The sequence below is a fragment of the Pecten maximus genome, chromosome 13 (assembly GCF_902652985.1).
Source record: "Pecten maximus chromosome 13, xPecMax1.1, whole genome shotgun sequence".
In the NCBI taxonomy this organism is placed as follows: Eukaryota; Metazoa; Mollusca; class Bivalvia; order Pectinida; family Pectinidae; genus Pecten; species Pecten maximus.
This window is the reverse complement of record NC_047027.1, coordinates 33,466,417-33,485,557: the sequence shown is the minus strand read 5'-3', so window position 1 is coordinate 33,485,557 and position 19,141 is coordinate 33,466,417. Positions and strand designations below refer to the sequence as shown.

Below are 19,141 nucleotides of genomic sequence, written 5' to 3'. Positions count from 1 at the left end.
TTGGTTAATGTTGCACCCCATTCCGTTGCTCATTAGTGTATTCATGTAAAACATACTTTGTTGTACATATGTACAACTTGTACATTCCAATGACGTAAACAGTGTTTACAGGTCCCGCGAAGTGTCTGCAATGCCTGATACAAAGACTTAGTTCTGGTTTCCTTTTCTGTTTTTAGGACAGAATTTTTACGACCCATCACGTTTGCCCATCCCGTCCCCATGCGTAATTTCCATTCCGTTTTGTCCTCGTTGACCTGAAACGAGGCTGACGCAGCCGTGGTTTGGTTTGGTTTATTTTGTTTAACGTCCTATTAACACCTAATGTCATTTAATGACGGCCTCCCGTGCGTGCGACATACATGCGTGTGGTGAGTGCGTATGTGTGTTTTGGGAGGCTCCTTGTGATAGGCCTGAACTTTTGCCGATTTATAATGCTACCTCACTGAAGCATACTGCCGAAGACACCCAGCAGCACACCTCACCCGGTCACATTATACTGACAACGGGCGAACCAGTCGTCCCACTCCTAATATGCTGAACGCTAAGCAGGAGTAGCAATTACCATTTTTTAAGACTTTGGTATGTCTCGGCCAGGGAACAGAACCCAAAGCCTTCCTCACAAGGACGAACGCTCAACGAAAGGCCAAAAGTGAGGCATTGTCAAGGGAGACATTAGGAAGAAGAAAGTTGTTTTGAAAGAGAAAAGATAAGATCCCAAATTTAGTCGCCTCTTACGATCATGCAGGGCAGCTGACGCAACCATCGGGAGCACAGTGTAACCGCAGCCATGACAACGACTTGTTACGGTATCTACAAGTCATGTGTATTAAGATTTATTCGTTTACTTACATATAGACAAATATATATACAAAACAGGAGATGTAAACAAAATGTGTTCGGTGTGGATGAAGTGTCGTTAAACTTCGGAGGCAATACATATCATACGTCTCCGGAAGTCAATCTAAACAACATCCGGTGTGTATGGTACAAGGCTGTATAGGCCTTACTTACTAGAGGATATGTTGACAAAATTGAGTATACATATATTGGTATCCTTGGTACATATTATCTACTTTAAAAAGAGTTGGTAAGTGATCATGACTAAAGAACTTTCTTTATATACCGGAGATTCTCTAAGAATAAGATATTCTTATGATTATATCTTTACTGGTCTTCTGTAACACAAGTGGTAACTATGAAACTATTTCAATTGAAATTTCTAAATTATTATTTCGCATAAACTGTATTTGCTACAAAAGGTACGGAGTCACCTGCCCGACCACGTGAGTTTCCCTCGGGAACTCCCAGAGTAAGACCCTCGCGCTCTTCCGTCCGGGCCAAGAGCATGATTAATATAAGGTGATATTACATGTTTCGCAATTGTTTTATAATAGATAAAGTTTACATATATTCGTAGCATATAAACATTAATTTATTGTCTCGTTTATAAACATATATATATATATATCCAAATTAATTACAGTTGTTAGAGATAAAAAGAAGTTGAATAAGCGACTGGATGACTTGAAAGTGTACCTCAAGAACAAACATTATCCTACTGAGGTGATACGGAATGCTATTCAGAAAGCTAAGGAAAAGGGTCCAATTTCTGTTAACACCGATAGGGTTCAAAATAAGGATACCGATATCATACCATTTGTAATTACGTATAATCCTAATAATTGTAATATATTACCTATTATAAAACATTATGCAACTTACATAAAAAAGAGTGAGAAAATGAAACATATTTTTGAAAACAAAGTTATCAATTGCAAAAGACAAGCTAAGAATTTGAAATGTTTGTTATGTAAATCAAAATTTGATATGAACACCTCGAATGCTGTCAGTGTTGTACAAAAGTGTATGAAACCCAGATGAGGTACATGTTAGATTCTTATTGTGTGTAAAAACTTGACTTTTATAAATGACTCAAAAATAGGAAGAAGATCTAATATTACATGTAATTCTAAAAATGTTATTTCACTTTAATATGCAAATCATCTGGTGAATTTTATGTTAGCCAAACTGGGTGCGAATTAAGATTGCGTATGAATGTACATAGAGGGCAAATTAAAGACGATGACTTGATATTTTTAAAGGTAAGCAAACATATTCACCAGTGTTCTGGGAATTATTTTTTTGATGTTTTACCTACTTACAAGTGAAATAGTGACGATGTAGTTACAAGAGAGTTAAAAGAAAAAAAATGTTGATCAAAATGCTAAAACCAAACTTAAATGCAGAATAAGTTTATTGAATGTACATTATTCCATCTGTTCCGGCTTTGTTTATTGCGTCACGCTATTGTAAACTGATGACGTCATCACAATTGATGGCATCATACATATCTAAGCAACGTACAAATAAACAAAAGTTCAATCCGCCTGATGAAGCCTGAGAGGGCAGAAAGGCCTTGCGTCAATTCTTGTTTTTTTGTTATATATATATATATATTCATAAATACTGTGATATTTGTTAAATTTGTATGTGTCTAGTGGCAAGAATAACACTCTAGTGCTAATGATTTTATGTTACATGTTGACTCTTGACTTTAACACATCCCTTCAAAGATGCTATATAGCTGACAGGATATCACTGCTCGCCACAAATATAATGTATGAAATGGTACCGCTGAAACAGAAATATATCTAATGATATATATCATTAGGAAACAAAGGAATACAAAGAATAACAAATCCGATCGGTCGTGAAAAGGTATGGGGTCACTTGCCCGACCACGTGGGTTTCCCCAGGTACTCGGTTTCTTCCCACAGCAAGACCATTCGCCCGGTTCCATCCGGCGTGTATAAGATATATACGGAAAAAACTCAGATGTTTATAACTAACAAATTAAAACGATGATACATAATTTGAAGGCAATTTAAGGTTCTACGTCATATATCGTAACTAATGACGTCAAAAAGTGTCTTACGATATGTATAGCATTGTCGTATTACATGTTAGAACGGGCCAGTTATGTTATATCATAGTATGTAGTATTCCAATCGACATCAACCAGGAGTTCACAACGAAAGCACAATCATGTTATTCTCATTAATAAATATTACTATTCATGACAAGATTTCGAGACAAGCAGACGTAGTTTCTCTTTCTATCATCTTCTCGATAAAACACGTAAACAAAGACCTTGCAACGATGTACACATTTGGAACGGATGCAACCCAACCGGGCAAAACGTTGATCACATAAAGCGAGAATATGATCCTTCGAGATAAACGTTGACCGCGTAAGACGTGGATTTAATTCTACCGAGATAAACGTTGACCACATTAGGAGAGGATATGATTCTTCGAGATAACAGTTAATCACGTCAGGAGTAGATTATGATGTAACGACGATAACGTCAGAAGTGGATTTGATCATACCGAGATAAACGTTGATAACGTCAGAAGTGGATGTGATCTTACCGAGATAATTGTTGATCCCATCAGAAGTGGATGTGATCCTACGAGGATAAACGTTGATCACGTGCGAAGTGGATGTGATCCTTCCGAGATAAAAGTTGATCACGTGCGAAGTGGATTTGAACCTTCCGAGAGAAACGTTGATCCCATCAGAAGTGGATGTGATCCTACCGAGATAAACGTTGATCCCATCAGAAGTGGATATGATCCTACCGAGATAAACGTTGATCCCATCAGATGTGGATATGATCATACCGAGATAAACGTTGATCCCATCAGATGTGGATATGATCATACCGAGATAAACGTTGATCCCATCAGACGTGGATGTGATCCTACCGAGATAAACGTTGATCCCATCAGAAGTGGATGTGATCTACCGAGATAAACGTTGATCCCATCAGAAGTGGATGTGATCCTACCGAGATAAACGTTGATCCCATCAGAAGTGGATGTGATCCTACCGAGATAAACGTTGATCCCATCAGAAGTGGATGTGATCTTACCGAGATAAACGTTGATCCCATCAGAAGTGGATGTGATCTTACCGAGATAAACGTTGATCCCATCAGAAGTGGATGTGATCCTACGAGGATAAACGTTGATCACGTGCGAAGTGGATGTGATCCTTCCGGGATAAAAGTTGATCACGTGCGAAGTGGATTTGAACCTTCCGAGAGAAACGTTGATCCCATCAGAAGTGGATGTGAACCTTCGAGATAAATGTTGACCGCGTAAGACGTGGATTTAATTCTACCGAGATAAACGTTGACCACATTAGGAGAGGATATGATTCTTCGAGATAACAGTTGATCACGTCAGGAGTAGATTATGATGTAACGACGATAACGTCAGAATTGGATTTGATCCTACCGAGATAAACGTTGATCCCATCAGAAGTGGATGTGATCCTACAGAGATAAACGTTGATCCCATCAGAAGTGGATGTGATCCTACCGAGATAAACGTTGATCACGTGCGAAGTGGATGTGATCCTTCCGAGATAAAAGTTGATCACGTGCGAAGTGGATTTGAACCTTCCGAGAGAAACGTTGATCCCATCAGAAGTGGATGTGATCCTTCCGAGATAAAAGTTGATAACGTCAGAAGTGGATATCTTCCTTTCGGTAGAAAAATTTATGCATTTCGTTGAAATGGTTCTCTCATCGTGTGTCCATATCACCTGCAAGGCAAGAAAACGTTTTGATTTGTTTTGGCGTTCCATGATGTACATTTTGGCTATCATGACGTTTCTGTTGATATATGACTTTTAATGTATTGCACAACTCACATTTTTGTTCTGAGATCGTCATACACATTTTGTACTGAAGTTCGTCCTAAACTCTCATAAGCATTGTCTTCACTGAAAAACCAAAACATACTGTGACGTATTGCAGTATATATTGTAAACGAGCAATAAAATATCAATAAAACGTTGGCTAATATTTAAGCAATGAACAGTGGTTTAATGTTATTGTCGATATGGCAGCAATATGCATGGTGGGTGTAATAGCCTGAGGTATTTGGTGTTATAGCCCCTGACACTTGGTGTTATAGACGTATGGTGACACCTGCCTCTTAAAATTGTGTCAATGCGGGGCTAATGTAAATGCATTGTTTTAAAATGCCTTAATACCTCAATAATTAATTATAGCATTACATGTGAAAAGTCAGCTTGGCATTTAACGTAAAAATAAAACAATTGCACAAGGCCTTGGTTTGTACTGTGTAACCGGTTTCGTTGACGTTAAAATCAGTGATTATTTCATATATGTTTTCTTCATCTTGGTAATTTAATTATGGATTTGTATGTATCACCACCCGATTCGTTTAAACTTTAAAGTCGAACCATGGGGTTCTAGAAGGAAGCTGCATGATATAGTTTCATATTCGTTTCTTCTACATCAACGTTAATACTCGATTAAGATTAAATAAACAATCCATTTTATTATTATTTATCACTGTTTTTTTTATTATATTATTTAAGTACATCCTTACCAGTCGTTACAAGGCGTCCTGTGTTCTGAGGAGAAAACAACAAATATTAAGCAAAAAGATGATGTCAAGATGCAATTTCGAATGTTAGTCTAAACAGAACTAGTTGCCAATGACCTTACAACTACAGCAAACACATTATCACATTACCTTCATCCCATGTTTATAACATTAAATATCTGCCTTAAAACCAAACGTAAAGAAATCATTTAAATAAATCACGTGAAATTAAAACTATCAATCTACTGTAAAATATAAACCCACCCTCCCCGAAAATGGGGAAAATATATTGTTTAACAGTATCTTCTAAAACAAAACTAAGGTGCTCATGTACCTAGATCATTTGCCCCTAAACCTTGGTATTTTGTTATATTTACATTCCAAGTAATAACCGGACACATTGTATATTAAAAACAAAGTGAAATCATTTTCTAGCCTATCTCAAAATATCGGCTTACGTTCTAAAAACAAAAAGTCAAGCATCACTCTTGTCTACTTTCAGCCCTTTATGGCACTTATCTCTATAAATATACGGGTATGAGAAAAACACTCTATGACGGTGAGACGAACTAGGTACTTACCATTGTCTCGAAAGTCTTCATACTCTGATGAGTTGCCTATATCTGCAACATTCAGATCCTCATACTGCTGGGACCTATGGATATTATGTAAACAAATTCGGTTAACTTGTTGGATCACAGTCTGTCAAAAAGTTTGGTTTAAAACGTATATGTATAGTGGATTTGAATGTTGCTGGGTACTCAAGATATACTACACGGTAACGATTTCTACTATGAAAATTAAATTTGATATTCTCATATATGCACGCTAAATTGCCAAATTTAGGCATTGCATTATTACGCAAATGAAACAAAAATAAAACAGAACATAATTTATACACATAAAAAAGTATATCAGATGTTAATATTAAAATCATCACCAGAGTTTAACATTCCCTGTGGTCATTGACTCCTGCTTAGCGCTCAGCACATTTGTAGTGGGACGACTGGTTTGCCCGTTGTCAGTATAATGTGGCCGGGTGGGGTGTGCTGCTGGGTGTCTTCGGCAGTATGCTTCCATCAGGTAGCACTTTAAATCGGCAAAAGTTCCGGCCCATCACAAGGAGACTTAACACGAACATACCGCAGCCTCCCAAAACACACATACGCACTCACCACACACATGCATGTCGCACGCACGGGGGAGGCCGTCCTTAAATGACCTTAGCTGTTAATAGGACGTTAAACTAAATAAACTAAACCAAACCAAACCTGTGGTCATTGACATGTACTCAGTACATGGTAAGGACAGGAACCGTGGTGGGTTAACTTGTGCTTATTTTTACTCTATAGATTAAAGTCGGGTGGTCGGGAAATCAGGTCTAAAACGACATGCTGTTAATGAACCCGTTCCAACTCAAAGCATCGATATATCACAATTATGTAGCCGTGTTATAATAATATATAATAAATAACTTATCAAAACCATGATGAATAAACACTTTAATAGTACACTTTATTCGGATGAAATATCAATTTTATCGGTTAAACTAAGAAATAGTGTGTTTTCACTGCAGAGGGAGATGTAACAAAGTCAAAAAGGAGAAAATATATTAAGAGAACATCAAACAATTTTAGATGGATTTAATAATTAAGAAAAACTAAATTTGTTAGAAAGGAATGCCATTGATGTGATTGCATGTATTATTTAACTTTCAATTCACATTATACTTTTACACAAAGCTACATACCCCATCCTTTAATAAATTTCTTATAATGTTGTGGGAGACTAATTTGTAAGTTTAGGTTAAATACATTAATTATGTAATACTCACTGAAGTTGTTCCTTCCTATCTTCTGCAGTAATCGAAAAAAAGGGGTCAGAAAAAAACTGTCAATCACATGTGTCATTTGATATTTGCAAAAGGTAACCATGGGAACATTGTAATAAGAAAATAATCACTTATTGTGACGTAACTTATTTGAGGTAACCACCAGAAAAAAACATTTTTTTGTTCCTTCTTAGTGGTATTGTTTGGTTACTTTTATCAATCTTACTATTATTGATTGTGATTAAGAGAGGTTTTCTTTTAAGGAGTATAAATATTTAATGGATCTGATATGAGCTATTTATGTCAGCGCTTATTTGAAAATATATTAGTAGACCTCTGCAGCTAGTCTATCTTATTTAATATTTTTGTCTAATATTGTAATCTACAAGCTTATTGTAGTACCGGACATAAAAAATCTATAATTTAAACTAAAATGTTACATAATATAAACCAAACGCCATTCATCACTATGATATTTAGCTCTAAATAATGTTGAACTTGAGTAAGTGTAACGTACGTGACAGACACTCACCTTTGTCAAGAATGACCTCATAATCTGGTGCGTTTGCTACATCTGCAAGATTTAGGCCCTCATACTGCTGTGACCTGTAGATTAGGATAATCCTTAGTTATTAAGGTGTCCTGTTACACGTAACACGAGGGAACATGAATAACGACTGTTTCTTTATTAAACATTAGGCGAGGTCGCTACGTCTGCAAGATTCAGATCCTTACACCGTTGTGACTTATAGATATTATATTAAAGAGGCCAAAGGGCCTTAACGGTCACCTGAGGTTGATATATTTTAGCACATTTAGCCCCTGTGATCTTGATTGAGGGTCAAGGTCATCCATTTGACCAATTTGGTAGCCTTCATCCCAGCATGCTACAGACTTAATATTGGGTATCTAGGCCTATTAGATATCAAGAAGTAGTTGTAATGATTTTAGCATATTTGAACCCTGTGACTTTGAATGAAGGTCAAGGTCATCCATTTGAACAAACTTGGTAACCTTTAATCCCAGCATGCTACAGACCTAATATAGGGTTCCTGGGCCTTTTGGTTATCAAGTCGTTTAAAGATTTTTGCATATTTGGGCCCTGTGATCTTAAATGAAGGTCAAGGTCATCCATTTGAACAAACGTGGTAGCCCTTTATCCCAGCATGCTACAGACCTAATATTGGGTCTCTGGGCCTTTCGGTTATCGAGATGAAGTCATTTAAAGATTTTAGCACATTTGACCCCTTTGACATTGAATGAAGGTCAAGATCATCCATTTTAACTTTGTAGACCTTCATCCCAGCATGATATAGAGCCAATATGAGGTATCTGGGCCTCTTGATAATTGAGAAGAAGTTGAAAATGTAAATTGTTTAAGACGCACGACGGACGACGCACGACAAAAGGCGATCGCAATAGGTCAACTGAGACTTCGTCTGTGATGTTAATCCAGTACATATAGTACATATTCCTTCTGTCAAAATCTGATATCATCGTTTATGCGCGAAATGTTTACGAATTGCATTGTATCGTGAATGAAACAAAACAAAATAAAAAGCAGTTATATATCTGATGTTCTTATTTAAATCATGACCAGAGTTTGACATTAACTGCGGTCATTGGCATGTATTCAGACTGACGGTCACTTATCGAATATGAAACGGACAGAAGTCATTTTACGATCTTTCGTGTATTCCCCATTATTTGGCATCGATATTTAACAATTACATAGCCGTGTTATTATAAGTGTTTTTAATGCGCTTTAACACAAAAATATTTAAAACACCAACTATATAAAATATTGGTATTTTACTTCAGACAGATATGTTACATTTTATCTAGACATATAGGACTATCGGTGATGTATAGAAATGAATCTCCTTCATAATTTTGGGTATCATTCAGTAGTCATCTTTTCATATGATATTTTACCCGTAGCTGTGAGCCCATTTTTTGATAAATTTCCAAATGAATATATAACCGTGAAAGATCAAATGGTCATATCAAGAAAACATAAATTACTTATCTCATACTCACTGAAATAGTTCCATGTCATCTTCTGCAAAATTCGAGACAAAAAATACTGTTATTTGACGTAACACATTAGCAAATACAAATAGCAACCAAGGTTTCTGCGGAGGGGGAGGGGGCGTTATATTCCTCTCGGAATAATGTCCATGCTTATTGTAGAGTTGCACTTAGGGATGCCATCATTTCAGGGAACATATTTTTTGTCTATATTACTTGAAAATAACAATCCAAGATATATAACAGTAGACGTGACACGTAGGTAATATTTACTGTGTCGGCTTTTCATAAACCTCTGCAGTTAGTCAAATATATACCAGTTGTGTATAATAGATTGTTTTTAACGGGTTAAACGTCCTCACAACTGCTACGGTCATACGATGACGAGTGACGAGTGTCAAGACAGTGTAAAAAAAAGCACAAAGACAGATTAGTAAGGATTTAGGAAATTACAAATGGTTTAGGTGGCTTGATGTCTGGCAAATGTTGCGTCTGATGTCATTGATAAGTTGACAGTAACGTTTCACTATCTAACTTAATGCGCGTACCTGCCCCCGTAAACAAGCCCGCATTTTTCTGGAAAAAATAATTTATTTCACGTAGCGGTTTCTTCACTTGTGCCTTTACGTATTTGTTGTTAGTGATATAATATATACATTATACAAATATAGCATGGGTATCTGCAAGAGTCCATAATATGTGACACGGGGTACTGGTAATCGACCCATGTTCTTTTGCATGTGGTCGACACCCATGCTATATTTGTTTTATTACAAAATCTTTAAACATACTTAGACTCGCTTAAATCTCAACTGTCCTGTAGGCCTATAAGTCGCCATGAAACGCTTGAAAGGGTAAGACTAAAGGTGTTTAATAGTTCGCACGTGACCAAATTTGGAAGCGTCACAGGTCTTTAATAGTTCGCACGTGACCTTACAATAGTCATTTTAGCCATGCAATAGTTCAAAATATAGCTTATGCTTATAGCTAAGGATAACCAAACGCATTATGTAATAAATATATATAGATAACTACAAGCAATGTCGAAAATTACAACTATGGTCGATTACTGATACAATAAAAAGAGCTTTATCCTTATTCATTTTCACTGGTGATAATGTATAAGGACCTATTAACACCAGTGTCCAATATATACAATGTATTAGGTTAAGGTTTATTTTGTTAAACGTCATAATAATTCTAATAATCTAAGGACTTGCAGGTTTTTGAGGTTGGGGAAAGCCGGAGTACCCCGAGAAAAACAACCGGCCTACGGTCAGTACAAGGGAAATGAGCAACGTTGGCTTCGATCTTGCGACCATGAGGTGGAGGGATAATGATAACGTGTCGAGACACCTTAACCACTCGGCCATCGCAACTCTGCAATATACATTACGAAGTTTCCACATTCATTACGAATATCTATAACATTGTGATCACTGGTTTCTTAGAGTGTTAAAGTGTGGTATTTTCTAATTATCAGTATAAATATGTATCGATTATTCATATCAAAACCCTTTAACTTACCATTTCCTGGATTGACTCCCATCGTATTCGCCCGATTTGAATTCTCCTGGAAAAACTACCAAAAACATTTCTAAATTCATCTCTGAGTTTGTATTTATGCTTAAATATTTTGCAATAAATGTTGTATTATCAAAAGATCTTGTTGCATAATTTAACTTAAATAATACCACGAAGTAATATCAGTTAATTTCATATAGAATTTTAAGCTATATAACTTTTCGTACCAAACCAGTTTGTTACGTCTACCTGTAAAGATAAAACGAAAAATGTAATTTATTGCAGTACACGTGTTCTATAGAAAAAAACACATATGATTTAATGGCGTCATGTAAACAATTCATTACAGGTTAATACAATGACGTCACATCGACAATTCATTAGGGAGCAATACAATGACGTCACGTCGACAATTAATTAGGGAGCAATATTATGACGTCACGTTGACAATTAATTAGGGATCAATATAATGACGTCACGTCGACAATTCATTAAATAATCTTAATAGCAAATCAAGTGATAGTAATATCTTGAAATCCTTTTAATCCCTAATATTGTGCAATTTAACAGAATTAACTTGGAATATTTTATGTATCATGGCTAGTTATTCGTTAGCTTGCTAACATCCATGACGAGTTCTAAAAGGACGAAAGAGCTGTATGATGTCCCTAACACCACTGACGAGTCGCGGAATGACGACACAGCTGTATGGTGTCCTTAGTACCACTGACGAGTCCTAAAAGAACGACACAGATCTAGTATGTCCCCAACATCACGAGTCCTAGAAGAACGCTGTATGAGGCCTTAACATCATTGAGGAGTCCTTGAAGAAAACAATTGCTGTATGATGTCGCTAATGTAACTGACGAATCTGGGAAGAACGTTACAGCTGTGTGGTGTCCCTAACATCACTGGTGAGTCCTTGAAGGATGTCAAAGCTGTGTGATGTCTAACGTCAATGACAAGTTCTAGAAGGACGAGAAAGTTTTGGGATGTCCCTTACATCACTGACGAGTCCTATGACAGCTGTATATATACGGTTTGTTATAGACTTTACTCTAACAGGAACAATAATAAAAAAAACTTACAGTAAACCACCGCTACCGCTCCAACAACAGCCAGAACGAAAATGACGGCGATGCCACAAAAGACGCCCACTGCTGAAGAAGAAATTTCTCTGTCATTCTGAGCGCGAATTTAAACCACGGAATGATATAGATAGCGTCATGTATCTTGCTAGAACGATTCAGATGTTTTAAAACAAAGAATGGCCACGTTTAAAAGGTGCTCGTATTCTTACTGGAATGAGATAAGTGTAGGTGTATATTTCCAGACTTCTCTTTTTACTCTATAACATTAGATTGTATTTTATGGTTTATCTCATCTACTGAACCTACCATTTGTAGAAGGATTCCCCACCATACCTTCATTCTTCATAAGTTCGGTCGTTCCTTGTCCTGCGGTTTGGGCTGAAATTAGAAAAAAAAAATCTTTGACTGAATTTAACTATATGTGTTTGTTGTCACTCCATTACAATGTCAGTGTCAAAATGCATCATGGAGTTTTATCATATATTTTAAAGAGGCATTGTCATTGATATAATCGCGATACTCGTGCTCATTACTACAACAGCCAAAAGCAAAACTGGAAAGGGTGTTTGTCTTCATAGGATGTGACTAAACCATGCGTTTATTAGACAGTACTTTTCTTTTTACTTTATAACACGTTAGGATTCTGTGGTCTACTTTACCTACCATGTGTTGAAGAGTTCATCGCTTCATTGGTTACAGGTCCTGTCAGTCCTGGGCTTGTTGAAAGAGCTAAAATTACAGAAAAAATTCTATGATTAGTGGACTAAATGTTTGCAATCTTATTAAAATCTAGATGGTCGTTGGATGTTTATGTAACGTAGTGAGAATGGCTATCTAGATTTTAATTTGATTGAAATGTGTGTTGTCATTGTATATTACCAGATGGTTTGTCAGTGTGGTGGTGAGTACATGGTCTACCAAGGTGATTGTAAATAACTGGAATTTTAAAATATACATCATTTATTTGATCCTACGAATAGTTGTATAAGGTAATTATTGATGCATTTAATTAATAAACTCGATCTACGATTTGCCTAGTCATTTTACTACTACATCTACTGCTACTACTACATCTACTACTACCACCACCACTACAACTATTACTACTTCTACTACCACTACCACCACTACCACCACCACCACCACCACTACCACCACTACATCTACTACTACTACTACATCTACTACCACCACCACCACCACTACAACTACCACTACTACTGCTACTACATCCACTAGTACTGCTGTTGCTACTACTACTACTACTACTACTACTACTACTACTACTACCATTTACACTTACATAACACGTTGATTATCATGACGTCACTCGTTTGCAAGCCTGGAGTAGCCATATAACATCGGACACCTGTATTGTGCCAGTCCTCAGACACGTTGGGAATCACCCAGGAGAAGGATGTCCCGTCTTCATCACAGGAACAAAGCTTATCACAGACCTCACCAGTATTACGTACAGTTGGCATGCAGATCCCGTCTAACAGCTTGGCGAACCCAATACGTGTCCAGTTGGCAAGGTTAAATGAGGCGAACTGCGATCTGTTCTGTGTTACAGAACAAGACAGGTTCAGAGGCTCCCCAACAGTAACAACTGACGGTGTCATAGTCAGCTCCACCCCAACACCTTTAAGAACATTTCATTTATGTTAAATTTGTTAATGTTGATGATGCAGGAACTTCAAACACCACATGTATTTTGTATTTTATTTGGCTAACCACGGCGAAACATCGATGTGAATGTGTTATAAAAGAGAAATGCTAAAGGTTTCATGCAATATTGGAGCAATCGCTTTTCAAATCGAAATGAAGAAAATATCAACAAATATTTTATGTTGCAGGAAAACAAAGTCACGATCTTATGAACGTTAGCATATATTTATAATTTAAAGTGAAATTAGCCAGAGCAGGTGATGTTTATAAACCTCAACCCGAATTTGTGTATAAACAATGTATTAAGTAATGTAGTGTAAGGACGGTTGGGTGGCACTGTTATACACTCGCCTTTAATCTAGGCGATTACAAGATCGCACGTGAAAAGAGATGGGGTCACCTGCCCGACCACGTGTGGTTTTAACCCGTGACTCCAGTTTCCCCACACACGATGTCCCTCCCATGCGACAAGGGTGGTTATTAATTAAGGTGACTTTTTTTCTAAATTGTAAAATGAATACATTTTATACTTTTACATCTGAATCCGCGAACGAAACCTGTCTCCGATTAAAAAAAAAAATTCTAATCTGCCCTGTGTATGGTATCTTGTAGTCTGTGATAATAAGGTATGTGTACGATTTCTGGTCGGTCTGTGATTTCTGGTATGTTTTAACAGTACACGTATATGAAAGATTCATAGTACAGAGAACCAAAAGATTAAGTTGAAATATAAGTGTTTCAGTAATTTATGATTCTAGATAAACTTTACGTCGGTCCACATTGGGAGCTTGGTACAGTGTACGACCACGTTTTGGGTTGCGTGTTATGTGCAACCCCGTTGTGAGCAGGGTGTTACGTACGACCACAAGGCGGGCTTGGTGTTATATACGACCACATGGGGGCCTAGCTGCTATGTATATGCGACCACAGAGACACTTGGTGTTGTGTTCGACAACGGGGAGATATGGGCGTTATGTACAAACTCATCGGGGGCTGGGTACAATATTTCTCCACGCGGGGAACTTGGTGTTAGGTACGACCAGGCGGGGAACTGGGTAGTATGCACGACCAGGCGGGTTACCGGGTGTTATGTTCTACCAGGCGGGGAACTGTATTATGTACGACCAGGCGGGGAACTGGGTGTTATGTACGAGCAGGCGGGGAACTGGGTGTTATGTACGAGCAGGCGGGGAACTGGGTGTTATGCACGACCAGGCGGGGAACTGTTATGTATGACCAGGCGGGGAACTGGGTGTTATTTACGACCAGGCGGGTAACTGTGTGATGTATGACCAGGCGGGGAACTGTGTTATGTACGACCAGGCGGGGAACTGTGTTATGTACGACCAGGATGGGTACTGGGTGTTATGCACGACCAGGCGGGGAACTGTTATGTATGACCAGGCGGGGAACTGGGTGTTATTTACGACCAGGCGGGTAACTGTGTGATGTATGACCAGGCGGGGAACTGTGTTATGTACGACCAGGCGGGGAACTGTGTTATGTACGACCAGGATGGGTACTGGGTGTTATGCACGACCAGGCGGGGAACTGTTATTTACGACCAGGCGGGGAACTGTGTTATGTACGACCAGGATGGGTACTGGGTGTTATGCACGACCAGGCGGGGAACTGGGTGTTATTTACGACCAGGCGGGGAACTGTGTGATGTATGACCAGGCGGGGAACTGTGTTATGTACGACCAGGCGGGGAACTGGGTGATATGTACGACCAGGCGGGGAACTGTGTTACGTACAACCAGGCGGGGAACTGGGTGATATGTACGACCAGGCGGGGAACTGTGTTATGTACGACCAGGCGGGGAACTGTGTTATGTACGACCAGGCAGGGAACTGTGTTATGTACGACCAGGCGGGGAACTGGGTGTTATGTACGATATTTACGACCAGGCGGGTAACTGTGTGATGTATGACCAGGCGGGGAACTGTGTTATGTACGACCAGGCGGGGAACTGTGTTATGTACGACCAGGCAGGGAACTGTGTTATGTACGACCAGGCGGGGAACTGTGTGATGTATGACCAGGCGGGGAACTGTGTTATGTACGACCAGGCGGGGAACTGGGTGTTATGTACGATATTTACGACCAGGCGGGTAACTGTGTGATGTATGACCAGGCGGGGAACTGTGTTATGTATGACCAGGCGGGGAACTGTGTTATGTACGACCAGGTGGGGAACTGTGTTATGTACGACCAGGTGGGGAACTGGGTGATATGTACGACTACATCAATAGTATATTATATTAATCCAATACTCCTATATATTAGAGCAATCCTTTGTATTAATACAATTTTACACAATAACATTAACATCAAATATAATTTCAGAACGCTATAGTCGACAATATAGATAATATTTTATCTAATGGAGTTATCTGATATCGGTACATTATAGTTTCATTATGATTTCATTTTTTGCTGTGTTTAAATACTTTTGACTTCAGGATGGATTTCAATGTTTCTATATAATATACAATGCATATATGATACTATCATCTTGTATTTCATAGTGTCACTCACCGTCAATGTGGAAACTGAGAGTATTCATCATGATACAGTGGCGTAGGAAGTCGTCAAAAAGTGGGGGGGCAAAATTTTTTTTAACCTTAAATTTTACGCACTAAACAAATCGTATGCCATCTCCGCAAAATTAGGCAATAATTATCATTTCAACATCCCATGATAATTTTGATAATTTATGTAGTACAAATTAAGTTATTAACGCAAATCAGGATATATTATTTATGGCAAAACATGAATCACCAGTAATAATGCGAGCGCCGTAGGCGCGAGCCGATTTTGTTTTTTTGTTTTTTTGTTTTTTTACGAGGGGTCTGAGGGGCCGCCCAGCGGGTCCAGGGCAGCGCCCTGGTCGGGGGTTCAAGGGGGTCTAAGCCCTCCGCGGAAAATGAATATAGCACATTTCCAATAATTCGGGATCAGGCGCGGATCCAGGAGTTTTCGAGAGGGGGGTCCAGTAATTAAGTGATCATGCGAGCGCCGTAGGCGCGAGCCGATTTTTTTTTCCTTTTTGCGAGAGGTCTGGGGGCCGCCCAGCGGGTCCCAGGGTGGCGAAGCCCCCCTGTGGATCTGCAATCGAAAGGGGGGTAGTAATTTAGTGATAAAGCGAGCGCCATAGGCGCGAGCTGAATTTTTTTTTGTATTTCCTCGTACCTGTCGGTAATTAGTATCACTCTATTCACGTTAAAACCGCGCATTCCTATTCATGTTGTGTTTCTGTCTTGTTCTCATTATGAACTCAATTAACTTCACAAATTATCATCAACTTATTGAATCTATGTGATGAAGTTAAGCAAAATTTCGTATTAAGATATAAATATTGACTTACCAGGCTATTGCAGACGACCGACACACAGGTCTGAGGATCAATCGGAACACCTCGCCTCCGTCTGCGAACGTAGGAAAATGACGAGGGGTTCCGATTGGTCTGAGGATTGATATACTAGTATAAAAGTCGGAATGTTCCGGATGTACAAGATACAGTTTTTATCGTTGCCTTCAAGAAAACATTATCGGTTCGAAAATATACAGATATTTATCGAAATGAATATATAAATTCGTGTTTTTTCCCCTTTTTTAGATTTTGGATGTCAAAAAGTGGGGGGGCAAAAAGATATGTTTGCCCCCCCACTGAAAAAAGTGGGGGGGCAATAGCCCCCCCCCCCCCCCCCTGCCCCCCCCGCTTCCTACGCCACTGTGATATGTTTACAAAATAAACATGCACATGGATTACGGCTTATTAACACATATTTGCATAAAGATACTTATAATGTAGGAAAGCTTAACTCACTGCTGTGGAACGACGGCAACAAAGCTATTAGAAAGATCCACATTGTTGCCATGCCCGTCTTGGAAGTGTATAGTCAATTATGTAGTTTTATGTAGTTTGTAACATCCGTAATGTAACGGACTTAGCTGTTTGAGATGTGTCATGGTGTCAAAGCTATACAGGGTTTCCCTTCACCCTCGACTATATATATAGCGGGCAAATATCCGGTACTTAGAAATTTAATACCGGATGACTTTCCAACTATCTGAGTAAAACATGACCATGTATTTTTACGACAACGTTAAGAGCTGGGTGTTGTATATGACCCCATACTGATCTTGTACAGTGTACGACAATATTAGGACGTGTGTGTTGTGTTCGACCACCTACTGACTTGGGTACGTCTTACGATAATGAGGGGACGTGTGTTTGTACAACTTGAGGACCTGGGTGTTATGTACGACGACGCAGGATTCAGGGTGATCTGTATGACCAGTTGGTAGTCAGGGTGCTCTATTCGACCAGGTTAGAGTTAGGGTGTTTTGTTTAACCAGGTGAGAGTCAAGGCGTTTTTTTTCGACCAGGTGGAAGTCAGGGTGTTTTGTTCGACCAGGTGAGAGTCAGGGTGTTTCTTTTCGACCAGGTGGAAGTCAGGGTGTTTTGTTCGACCAGGTGAGAGTCAGGGTGTTTTGTTCGACCAGGTGAGAGTCAGGGTGTTTTTGTTCGACCAGGTGAGAGTCAGGGTGTTTCTTTTCGACCAGGTGGAAGTCAGCGTGTTTTGTTCGACCAGGTGAGAGTCATGGTGTTTTTGTTCGACCAGGTGACGGTCAGGGTGTTTCTTTTCGACCAGGTGGAAGTCAGGGTGTTTTGTTCGACCAGGTGAGAGTCAGGGTGTTTTGTTCAACCATTGTCATGGTGTTTTGTGCGTTGGACTACGTGGAAGTCAGGGTGTAGCGAGAGCTATGTTGGACTACGTGAGGACCTGTTAGTTCTAGATGTCTCTCAACGTTTACGGTACGACAACGCGAAGATATATCTTTGTTGGACTACGTGGGGACAGCTTAGTTACTCTATCAAAATCAAAAAAATCGTTTGCAATTGTAATTTTTCGTGTTAACTTTCAGACATTTCAAATAATTACACAAAGTATTTTACCTGCGAAATAAACAACATGCATAATTGTTCATATAACAAATCTTATTGGTTTAAAAATGTGAAATTACATGAAACTCATATCAGAGAAAAAAGTAATATTGATAAATTTCACTTAAAATTCCCACTTTTACCAGATTTCGGATCCAACCCTATATTTCATAGTGGGGCTACAGCGCTAAATGTGCACTCAAGTAGAAAATAATGAATGTAGTCGTTACCATTATTGTTTGAATCTAATATAGCCGCTTACTTTTGAATTCTATGTTTTCTCTTCTTTTTAAACATTTTTTTCTTTTCAATGTCCCCATTCACATTATAGTTAAACCTGTTATAAAGGACACTTGTCTAAAGGATACACTCATCAGACCGACTCCTTCCAATTAACTTTAACTGACGTGTGTATAAAGGACACCTGCCTATAAAGGACAGACTCATCAGACCCACTCGTTTCAATTTATTATATAGATAACCTCTGCATAAAGGACACTTGTCTATAAAAGATAGACTCAACAGACCAACTCCTTCCAACGTATTATACAATTAACCTCAGTATAAAGGACAACTGTCTATTAAGGACACTTAATGCCCTGCAGGTAGGGAGTGAGA

At 38.7% G+C, this 19,141-nt stretch overlaps 1 protein-coding gene across 13 annotated transcripts; it reads right to left on the bottom strand.

The window, feature by feature from the left end:
• Window positions 1–2,236: 2,236 nt before the first annotated feature.
• Window positions 2,237–17,558, bottom strand: LOC117341184. 13 transcript variants are annotated; one of them, XM_033903033.1, is made up of 13 exons: window positions 17,402–17,468; window positions 13,204–13,542; window positions 12,564–12,629; window positions 11,898–12,278; window positions 11,037–11,058; window positions 10,813–10,867; window positions 9,295–9,316; window positions 7,787–7,860; window positions 7,258–7,279; window positions 6,005–6,078; window positions 5,427–5,451; window positions 4,720–4,791; window positions 2,237–4,611 (listed from the first exon to the last, which is right to left on the bottom strand). In XM_033903033.1, exons 6-13 carry the CDS (start codon window positions 10,832–10,834, stop codon window positions 4,608–4,610), a joined length of 315 nt encoding a protein of 104 aa, XP_033758924.1. In that variant the 5' UTR covers window positions 10,835–10,867; window positions 11,037–11,058; window positions 11,898–12,278; window positions 12,564–12,629; window positions 13,204–13,542; window positions 17,402–17,468; the 3' UTR covers window positions 2,237–4,607. The 13 variants fall into 13 exon arrangements, 8 of the variants coding, with proteins under 8 accessions (XP_033758924.1, XP_033758923.1, XP_033758927.1 ...); XM_033903032.1 differs by having other exon boundaries at window positions 11,037–12,278; XM_033903036.1 differs by having other exon boundaries at window positions 9,295–9,313; window positions 11,037–12,278.
• Window positions 17,559–19,141: the final 1,583 nt, after the last annotated feature.

Coding starts and splice junctions, on each gene's coding strand:
- LOC117341184 (XM_033903030.1), bottom strand. CDS start 17,453: ATGGCAACAATGTGGATCTTTCTAATAGCTTTGTTGCCGTCGTTCCAC. Junction 12,279..12,563: donor GATGAACTCTTCAACACATG/GTAGGTAAAGTA, acceptor TTCTAATTTCAG/CCCAAACCGCAGGACAAGGA. Junction 11,970..12,206: donor GGGGAATCCTTCTACAAATG/GTAGGTTCAGTA, acceptor TTTCTTCTTCAG/CAGTGGGCGTCTTTTGTGGC.